The sequence below is a fragment of the Quercus robur genome, chromosome 6, assembly GCF_932294415.1.
Source record: "Quercus robur chromosome 6, dhQueRobu3.1, whole genome shotgun sequence".
Lineage (NCBI taxonomy): Eukaryota > Viridiplantae > Streptophyta > Magnoliopsida > Fagales > Fagaceae > Quercus > Quercus robur.
Genome location: NC_065539.1, coordinates 47,343,622 through 47,355,309, shown reverse-complemented (window position 1 = coordinate 47,355,309; position 11,688 = coordinate 47,343,622). Strand labels below are relative to the sequence as shown.

Sequence of the window (11,688 nt, the reverse complement as noted above, 5' to 3'; positions counted from 1 at the left end):
TTTTCTTTCTTTATTTGTTACTAGATTGGATAGTCTACACCTTTTCTAATGTTTTATTGTGCCATGGTGTTCCCAAAAACAAAAAGAAAACAACAATAGAGAGCTGCAATAAAACGTGTTCCCAAAAACAAAAAAGAAATCAACAATAGAGAGCTGCAATAAAACATTAGAAAAGGTGTAGACTATCCAGTGCCACAAATTTAAAGGAAGGAAAATGAATATTAAGAATAACTTTATTATAAACTCAAGACTCACTTACTCATAAGGAGAGGTTAAGATTTGAGCAAGAGTTCATTCCAAATTTATTATAATATTTTCAATACAGTATTGAAAATATCTGTATGTACCAAGAACAACAACGCTCCACAGCTAGCCATCAAGACAGAAATCCTTGCGCACAAATATCTGCCAGTATATATAGATGACCATCCACCATTTTGATCACATGATCTAAGAATGAAACATTGTACACCATTTTTTTTTCCTCCTTCGCTTTTCAACATGCAAGAAATGGTTTGCAAATGTGAGTTTGTATAGGCTTAATTAAGCCAAGATGGGAATATTTATGACTCACGACTCATTAATACATAATTTTTTTGGCCGATAATCTTGATGTGGCGGTTGGATCCTGGATGTTAAAATTTTCAATATAATCCTGTTCATTTGAATTTATATACCTAATTCATTGTGAAGTCTATAATCCTATAGAAGAACGTAATATATAATAAAAATTCAAAGGCAAACCAAAAAATCCAAAAAATACCCATCAATAAATTCAGACTTCAAATTTGTTGCACCTCCATAGCTCATATGAGAAGAAGGCTGGGTTTGTAATTGGCTTTTGGGGTTCGTTAATGGTGGGTTTTGTGAGGAGTTTTGACTGAAGGAAGACTTAGGCAGTTAGGCGCAGTTGGATTTGTACTTATGTATAGTCACGGAACTTGGCAAAAACACAATACTGATCAACTTTAGATTTTTGCTGTATTCATGGGATGATGCCCAAGTCTGTTGACACTAGGATTGTAGAGCCTAAGATTGCAAGAAATAGTTCTTGACAACAATAATTAGACTAATTGAGTTCAAGTATTTTCAAAACAGATACTAAAATTTAAAAGAACAAAGGTAGGAAAAATTAAAATGAAACAACAGAGATTATTCTTGACAGAAATTTCTATGGTGGTGGTAATGTTTGTTTTCAATTTTTACAAAACTCTTACTTTTTGATCTTGTTTTCTCTTAATCTTTTGTGTTTTTTATGTTTTGAAATGAGAGAGACATAAAAGAGAACAAAAATACATATTTAGTCTCATTTTTAATAGAGATGAGTTACAGAACTCTAACTGAACTAATCTTATAGCAAAGTGCCAAATTTCAAATTACAAGTAAACAATTTAAATTTTGGCTAAACCACGTTAGTAAATTGTAATTAGCCCTTATTTCTTTCTAAGCTAGAGTACTATTAGAAAGTTGTTGGTCTTAACTGGTAGTGGGACTATGTGAGAGCTGCTGATGAAATGGTTATCTCGGTTATAAAACAGAGATGAGCCAAGTCATATTGGGCTATGATACTCAAGTTAGAACATTAAAATTTGGAGTTGTTGCAGCATGAACCTTTTTTTTTTTTTTAGTTTATTTGCAACATGTACTTAAATGCACACGTCGTCATGTTTATATATGACGAAGGCTAGACAAGAAAACTAATGCAGCCACAAGGGCTGGTTGGAAATGATGAGATTTGCAATCTTCTGTTAGAAGGTCTTGTTTAAGGAGAGGACTATCAGTTCATTGGGTAAAGTTTTGCAATTTACCTTGGGCAAGCCAGAAGAGAATTTAAGGCTATAACTTTGAGGTGCCTTAGATCTCTCAATTTCACAATTTTATCAGCATCATAGGTGCTAATTGGTCCTTTATCAAACTCTTTTACCAAATGCAAGGACGGGACTTCTACATTTGGATTGTGAAGCATGAAATTGCTGCATTCATGTTGCCCCTAATTAGCCTCATTGATACGTTGCTAAGTTATGCAACTGAGAATTCCGTATACAACAGAAGTTGACAAAAGACTAATAATTCTCATCTTTAAAAGTTTAGAAAACAATACTGCTCAGGTGAAACTTTAGAAATCAAAATTTAAAAAATGCTTAATTGATAAACTTCTGGAATTAATAGTATATTTCAACCAAAAAAAAAACTATGAAAAATTTTGAGTGCCTCTGTAATAATTATAGAGCATACAATCTATATCAACTAATCGATGATCAGCTATAACAGATGCCTTGACACCACCGACAGCTTCTCTTTCTCACAATCCATATCAACTAATCAATGGTCAGCCATAACAATTAAGATGTCTTGACACCACCAGGTTCTCTTTCTCACAACATATTATCTAGGAAACATATATTTTCATACTAGTTCACATCTACTACTTCACAAATATTTCTACAATTGATAATGCAAAAATATTTAAATTTTAAAAAAGACCACATTTTAACCCGTAAAAATGAATATAAATGTATGAGAATGAAAACTTGTTATATGTCTATATAACCTAAAGATAAAAGCAATTACACACCACATGAAAAATTAATTGAAATTGTGACACAATTTTCAAATTGAGTGTGTAATAATCACTACTCATAACCTAGTTGTACACCTCATGCTTCCATTTGGCCCTCAAAAGCTTAAATTCTTGCCCAATATAATCATATACTATCTAATAAAAGTTGGGCTTAGAAATCATGGTTTTGCCAAGTGGCTTCACCAAATTACAACAATATTTTGGATAAAATAATTTTTTAAAAAAAACATGCAACATGCATATAAGTTTCAGTTGATAGAGACAATAAATTATTTGTTCTTATCAATTTTTTTAAAAAATAAAGTAACAATAAGTGTTTTAACAAAATATGCAACATACATCAAAGTTTCAGTTGATAGAGACAAAAACTTATTTGTTCTTATCAATTTCATTAAATAAATCATATCATATCACATAATATATAATAAAATTTGGGCTTAGAAGTCATAGTTGCGCCCCAAATTATAGCAATATTTTAGATAAAAACAATTTTTTAGATAGGGACAACAACCAATTTGTTCTTTCTTTAGATAAAGTAACAATAAATGTTTTAACAAGACATGCAACATACATGCATTTTAGATAAAATAACAATAAGCATTTTAATGAAAATATGCAACATGCATCTAAATTTTAGTTGATACAGATAAGAACTTTTTTTTTTCTTATCAATTTCTTTAAATAAAGTAACAATAAGTGTTTTAAAAAAACATGTAGCATGCATCTGATAGAGACAAGAACTTATCTGTTCTTATCATTTTTTTAAATAAAGTAATATGTGTTTTAACAAAACATGTAACATGCATCTAAGTTTTAATTGATAGAGACAACAACTTATTTATTCTTATCAATTTCTTTAGATAAAGTAACCATAAGTACTTTAACAAAACATGCAACATACATATAAGATTCAAAAATTTAAATTTTACTCCAACTAAAAATCTATTATCAAAATTTCAAAACTTATATATATTCACCAATAGTTTCTCCATAGAATCTCTCTTGCACCCCACTTTTTTTCTTTTTTTTTTTCGAGTTGAAACTTACGCATACGTATTTGTATTGGAAGGATATAAATGTTGTATAGATTCACAGGAGTTGATAAATCTATATGATACTCTCTCTCTCTCACTAACTTTCAAATGTTACACCTCATATCGTCACAATTACGTATGCATGGGTTAGTTTTGTTATTTTGCTATGATTTTGTTTCCATATTAAGCAAACATAGGGAGAACACAAAATTTATTATTCAAATGTCTCCCTATATATTGCAAGCACAACATTATCCAGATAATAAACTAAAAACAGTCAGACACAAATATTGAATGTGTTCTTAAATTCAATTAAAGCAATTAGTACCAACAATTACCTTTTTTACATCCATCGGTTCAAAATCCTTAAAACCAAATGCAGCCTAAACTTAATTCATATGCATTTTCCTTGTCGCACCTAGAGGTGCTATATTGGGAAATTCTATTTCTTGGGCTAATTACAACTTATCCACCTTTGTTTTAGTTGAAATTTAAGTTGTCTACTCATGACTTGAAATTTGATACTTTACCCATCTAAAGTTAACTCAGTTAGGATTCCATAACCTACCCATGTTAAAAATGAGGTTAAATATGTATTTTTGCTCTCTTTTATGTCTTTCTCCTCTCTATATATAAAAAACATAAAAGATTAAGAGAAAACAAGATAAAAAAAGTTAAGGTTTTGTAAAAATTAACAACAAACGTTACCAACACCATAGAAGACCTTTCCAATATTTTCTTCAACATTTGGTTTAAAAATGTCAACCACAAAAATGATATCTTTAATTTATGACTGAACGTATAAGTTAGATCTCTCTCCTAATAAACAACTACTAAATTAACAATAGTTTAATTTATGTAAAATTTTATCATTTAGATTTTAAAAATTTTAAATTCTATTCAAACTAAAAGTCTATTATAATTTTTTTTTTAACTTCCTTCCCTAATAATAAAAAATTAAAAATAAAAATTCTAAACTAAAATACGGAATCCTACACAACTGACAACACCCCACACTTTTTTCCTCTCAAGTTGCATCCTACATTTTATTAATTATTTAAAAAAATTATTTTATTAATTTTTAGGATATATTTCTTCAAATCAAGGGATAAAAGTTAATTCTAATTTAATTTAGCTAAAACTTTATCATCTAAGTTTTAGAAATTTAAATCCTACTCCAACTAAAAATCCATTATCAAAATTTCAAAAATCATATATATTCATCAATGGTCTAAATTTCCATAGAATCCTTCTTGCACCCCATATTTTTGTTTATTTTTGTTTTTTTCAAGTTGCAAATTACACATATGTATTTGTATATGATAGTTTTGATTAAATAAGTTTATCTTACTTACTGTTATTTGTTTCTAAATGTTCATGTATGGATATTATATTAAAGGAAGTCTACTATAATTACAGAAGCAAAACATGGTTCACCCATTTAAGTTCTTGATTACTCTTAGGTAAGTTTTTTATTTTTTATTTCAAATTTTCAACTTTTGAACTATTTTGTGTGTTTTAGGTTTTAATTATTCTATGTATTTAGTTTGTAAGGGTTTTTATTTTTTTTCAATTGATTATCACTACGAAAATTTGGTTCAAAACATGTCTCTCATGTGCTGTAGTGCAATTTTATTCTAAGTCACTTTTACTTACTGGTTATTTTTTTTTATCATTACTTATTGATTGTTAAGACTTTATCAATGTTTATCTATTTTTTTGTTTGAGCTTTGTGTAAATTTCATAGTATGCAGAATTCCTCCCATATTTCTTCAAAAGTCTAACTAAATTTAATTTAGAATTCCTCCTATATCCTGATGCAAGATGCGAAAGTATCAAGAAATAAAACATGTCTACATCTAAAAAATAAGAAACAAAGCACGTTTTCTTCTAAAAATAGCCTCGAATCTTCGAGGGTTCCTTAAATCCACAAGGAGAAAGGGCTTGGAATCCACCAGAAAATAGAAAGACAAAAGTCTGAATTTTATTGATTAAATAATTGTTAAAAAAAATGTTTACAGACTTAAAAACTTATTTAAGGGATTCATAATACTTGACAGACAAAAAAATATATTCTAAAATAACTCCTAATTAATACATAACAATAATAAGAACCAAATTTGACCTAAAAGGCATTAAAAGCACCTAAAAACAATGAAATAATAACCCTAAACCTAAATAACAAAAATTACAAATTAAATACCAAAATTAATAAATTACAATAATTAAATAGTAAATTGTGTCCTACATCATATCCTTTTAATATTTGGCTAAATTAGATTCATCAGTCCAAATTCCTATGTAAGTCTATCTTTTCTTAACTTTTTTTAATTTCAAAATTTTGGATTGTTTTTCATGTGTAATGTTAATATGTGAGTTCTTAAAGGCTAAAGCACAATATAATTAGAGAATTTACTCAAGTTGTATAAGTTAGGGTGTTAACCATTTGAATAAAATCAACACTAAAACGAATGATTTAAATATCAAAACAATAATTGAAAATTAAATTTCTTTTAGGTGTACAAATACAGTTGATTTTTTAATCTTAAGTTTGAAATTAATTATTTTAGGATAACCTTATTTATACAAGTATTAGAAAATGTTTAACTGCTTGAGTTCAAATCACTCTCTTCATTAATAAATAAGGAATTATAAAAAAAATTTTAAAAAATTTTGTTGATAATTTTAATTAGAGATGTTATATATAAGAACAAATATACAAAACTATGCATTTTACTTATTGATTGTGTAGGGGGCGGTTTTTGGGGCTCAGGCCCAACAGGCGGGTGGTTCTGGCCCAAAAGTCCCTCAACAATGAATTTGTAGAGAGTAGGCTACAGAACTAGGTCTTTGACAGAGGAAATGTAGTTATGAACAAGCCATGCAACCAGTTGGACGTAAGGATATTCCTCCAAGCTTTTGGAATAACAGTCCCTGGGGCTGTATCTTCTGCTTTTTGTCTCTAACTCCTTTCTCTTTTTCTATCTTTTTCTTCTTCTCGCTCGCCCCTCCTTTGGCCATGGGGATCTCCTTCTCTTATATAGCATCCTTCCTAAGATCACGACCCTACACTTGTTAATCATCTGGGCCTCTACTTGAATGCCTGTCCCATAGGACATCCTCCCTCTTTTCTGTGAGTTGCACTGGCCAAGATAATTCTGTGCTCCTGTCCTTTCCACATTAATGCGGCTGGAAAAGTAGCTCCTTGGCATTTAATGCGGCAATCATGGTTGCCCCCCTCCTAGAACGTCATGCATTGTTCCTTTGTATTGGATGACTTTTCGCCATGCATAGGGTGTGAAACGTACACACACTTGGCGAGTCCGAGGAGGTACTCCTCTTCGGACGCCCCTAAGCAGGCCCGGCCCAACATGGTTGGGCCGGGGTACCCTATACCCATGCCCTTTCTTCTTGTCGTGGTTGGGCTTAGTATATGTACTATGGCCCAACGTCGACTGACGGATTTTACCCCCACAGATTGTTAAGACTTTATCAATGTTTTTATATTTTAAAATTTTGTTTGTGCTTTGTGTTAATTTCTTAGAATGCGGAATTCCTCCCATATTTCTTCAAAAGTCTAACTAAATTTAATTTAGAATTCCTCCTATATCCTTTTAGATCATAGATAATATTTGGCTAGCTAAATTAGATTCATCAGTCAAAATTCATATGTAAGTCTATCTTTTCTTAACTTCTTTTTTATTATTTTTTTTTAATTTCATAAATTTGGATTGTTTTTCATATGTAATGCTAATATATGAGTTCTTAAAGATTAAAGCACAATATAATTAGAGACATTACTCAAATTGTATAAATTATGGTGTTAACCATTTGAATAAAATCAACGCTAAAACAAATGATTTAAATATCAAAACAAGACTTGAAAATGGAATTTCTTTTAGGTGTATAAATACAATTGATTTTTTAATCTTAAGTTTAAAATTAATTATTTTAGGATAACCTTGTTTATACAAGTATTAGAAAAGGTTTAACTGCTTGAGTTCAAATTACTCTCTTCATAAATAAATAAGGAGTCATAAAAAAACAATTAAATGATAATTTTAATTAGAGATATTATAATAAGAACAAATATACAAAATTATGCATTTTACATAATAATAATCATTCATTTAATTAGAAACAAGTTCTAAAATTATGTAATAATAACTCATTTAGTTATTATTTCTCAAGAAAATATATATATATATATATATATATAAAAAGAAAATTCTTGATTAAAGCCGTGCAACATACGGGACTTTCACTAATGCCAAGTAAAACATGATGGTGAAGAAAGCCATTTTGTTTTGATAATGGGGCCCACTTAGAAACTAGTGCTTTAGATGCATCCAGGAGAAACAAGTTGGACAGATTATAAATTCATATTGCATGCATTGGACTGTTTGTCACCAAGCTAAGCCCTTAAGCTAGTAGTCCTTATCATCTCTAAACTTTAATGAAAACATTAAAAAGAAGAAATTGCAAATCACAAAGCCCCACCTCCAAATCGTCACTGCAAATGTCATTAATACTCCTACCAAATCCTCTTTAGTAATTCTAATACCACATAAAATTTTATAATTCTTATTACAATTATTTTATGTGGTAGACTGTGTCTAATTGTTTATCGCTTTTACATTAACTCACCACTTACAATTTGCCACGTGAACAAACTGTGCTCCTAAAATTTTTTCCTCTATTTTTAAGCTTTGCCCACCCTCACATTCATTGGTCCTTCTATATAAATCTCACTGATCTCAAGCACAAAACAGCTTTTCTATTCTAGCTTAGAATATTCACAACCCATATATATCAAAGTATCAAATAATCATGGCAAAGCAACAGCAAAGCCACATTGTCATAGTCACATATCCCGCGAAGGGTCATATAAACCCTGCCCTCCAATTTGCCATACGCCTCATTCGCTTGGGGGTGAATGTCACCTTCTTCACCACCGTTAGCGCCCACCATTGTCGCATGATCAAAAGCCCTCCTCCTAACGGCTTGTTGTTCGCCTCCTTCTCTGATGGCTACGATGACGGAGTTGTACCTGTGGATGACAAAGTTAAACGATTGGATCAACTCAAACGCAATGGCTCCAAAGCTCTCGCTGACCTCATTGTCTCCACCGCCAATAAACAACACATAGTCTACACACTGCTTCTACCTTGGGCTGCTGACGTGGCTCGTGAACTTCAACTTCCATCCACGCTTCTTTGGATTCAACCTGCCATGGTTTTGGACATATATTACTACTACTTCAACGGTTTTGCCAATGTTATCAGAAACGACAACAATGACTACCCCTCATCTTCGATAAAGTTACCGGGACTACCATTATTCACTAGCCGTGACCTTCCCTCCTTTTTGCTTGCTTCCAACACTCACGCTTTTGTTCTCCCAATGTTTCAAGCCCACTTTGAAGCGCTTGAAAAAGAGAGCAATCCTAGAGTTCTAGTGAACACCTTTAATGCACTAGAGCCTGAGGCCTTGAAGGCGATTGAAAAGTTTAATTTGGTTGCAGTTGGACCGCTACTTCCATCAGATAAGTCATTTGGAGGAGATATTTCCACAGACTACATCGAATGGCTCAACTCTAAGCCTGAATCATCGGTTATCTATGTTTCATTCGGGAGCTTAGCGGTCTTAATGAAGCAACAAATGGAGGAAATTGCACGCGGATTGTTGGGTTGTGGGAGGCCCTTCTTGTGGGTCATAAGAGCTAAGGAAAATGGAGGAGAAGAGAAGTTGAGTTGCAGAGAGGAATTGGAACAAATGGGAATGATAGTGCCATGGTGTTCCCAAGTGGAGGTTTTGTCGCATCCTTCACTAGGATGCTTCGTAACACATTGTGGGTGGAATTCAACTTTGGAGAGTTTGGTTTCAGGGGTTCCGATGGTAGCACTTCCACAGTGGTCTGATCAAGGGACAAATGCAAAGCTAACTGAAGATGTGTGGAAGACAGGAGTGAGAGTGATGGTGAATAAGGATGGGATTGTTGAAGGTGATGAGATTAAGAGATGCTTGGAATTGGTTGTGGGAGATGGAGAGAGAGGAGAAGCAATTAGAAGGAATGCCAAGAAATGGAAGGAGTTGGCGATGGAGGCTGCCAACGAAGGTAGTTCTTCCTATAACAACCTCAAATCTTTTGTGGATGAGATTGGGGAAGGTAATGTCGTTGTTGAAAGAGTGTAGGTCTGCTGTTGAAATAAAAGAAGTGTTTGTTTTTATGTCCACTTTCATATATTAATATATGTATATTTTTATATTTTTATATTAATTGTGAATATAGATATAAAACAGTGGAGATAAACGATTGTATGTTCATTTATGTTTTTCCCCTTTTGTCTTACCTTTCCTTTCTTTATTTGTTACTAGATTGGAAAATCATTTACTGCTTTTGCATGGATTTCATGTAATGCAGAGAAGTAATTATATGATTTATTTATTTTTATCATATATTTATATGATGATCATTAGAGCATCTCTTGAAATATGACTAAAGAACAAAAAGATTAGTCAAACAAAAAAAAACGCATTTTGGCAAATCTTCCTCACAATGAGATCATGGTCTCAGCCTTGGTGCTATAACCTCTTATCGCACAAGATTTTGGCAGTTTGATTCTTGAAACTTATAAATGATTGTTTTTCAATGGATTCTAAATTTGTGCTATGGGGATCCGGATCACTCATAAAGTAATTGACATGGCAAAAGAAAACAGTGTTTTCGAGGTGTAATAAAACCAAAAACAAAGAAGAAACAGTAGAGAGCTGCAATAAAACATTAGAGAAGGTGTAGACTATTCAGTGCCACAAATTTAAAAGGAGGAAAATGAATATTAAGAATAACTTTATCATAAACTCAACACTCACTTACTCATAAGGAGAGGTTAACATTTGAGCAAGAGTTCATTCGAGATTTATTATAATATTTTCAATACAGTATTTATTGTATATACCAAGAACAACAACGCTCCACCGCTAGCCATCAAGATAGAAATCCTTGCGCACAATTATCTGCCAGTAATATGGATGACCATCCACCATTTTGATCACATGATCTAAGAATGAAACATTGTACACTTTTTTTTCCTCCTTTGCTTTTCAACATGCAAGAAATGGTTTGCAAATGTGAGTTTTTTTTTTTTGAGAATCAACAAATGTGAGTTTGTATAGGCTTAAGCCAAGATGGGAATAATTATGACTCACTAACCTTCAAATGTTACACCTCATATCATCACAATTACGTATACATGGGTTTTGTTATTATGCTATGATTCTGTTTCCATATTAAGCAAACATAGGGAGTACACAAAATTTATTATTCAAATGTCTCCCAATATATTATAAGCACAACATTATCCGGATAACATACTAAAAACAGTCAGACACAAATATTGCATGTGTTCTTAAATTCAATTAAAGCAATTAGTACCAACAATTACCTTTTTCACATCCATTGATTCTAAATCCTTAAAACCAAATGCAGCCTAAACTTAATTCACATCCATTTTCTTTGTTGCGCCTAGAGGTGCTACATTGGGAAATTTTATTTCTTTCTAAGCTAGAGTACTATTAGAAAGTTGTCGGTCTTCTCAACTGGTAGTGGGACCATGTGAGAGCTGCTGATGAAATGGTTAGCTCGGTTATATAATGGAGATGATCCAACATATTGGGCTATGATATTCAAGTGAAGACATTAAAATTTGGAGTTGCAGCATGAACTTTTTTTTTTTTTTTTGCTTAGTTGCAATATGGAGTTAAATGCACACGTCGTCATGTTTATATATGATGAAGGCTGGACAAGGAAACTAATGCAACCACAAGAGCTGGTTAGAAATGATGAGATTTGCAATCTTCTGTTAGAAGGTCTTGCTTAATTAAGGAAAGGATTATCAGCCCATTGGGTAAAGTTTTGTAATTTACCTTGGGCAAGCCAGAAGAGAAATTAAGGCTATATCTTTGAGGTGCCTTAGATCTCTCAATTTCACAATTTAATTTATCAGCATCATAGGGGCTAATTGGTCCTTTATTAAACTCTTTTACCAAATCAAGGACGGGTTCTACATTTGG

General features: G+C 31.8%; 1 protein-coding gene across 1 annotated transcript; it reads left to right on the top strand.

Moving 5' to 3' along the window:
• The first annotated feature begins 8,351 nt into the window (after positions 1-8,351).
• LOC126689130 (phloretin 4'-O-glucosyltransferase-like) lies at positions 8,352-9,942 on the top strand. Its single transcript, XM_050384187.1, has one exon. It carries the CDS (start codon positions 8,446-8,448, stop codon positions 9,808-9,810), a length of 1,365 nt encoding a protein of 454 aa, XP_050240144.1. The 5' UTR covers positions 8,352-8,445; the 3' UTR covers positions 9,811-9,942.
• The last annotated feature ends 1,746 nt before the right edge of the window (positions 9,943-11,688 follow it).

Bases quoted from the DNA above. Each gene is read 5' to 3' on its own strand.
- LOC126689130 (XM_050384187.1), top strand. From the start codon at position 8,446: ATGGCAAAGCAACAGCAAAGCCACATTGTCATAGTCACATATCCCGCG.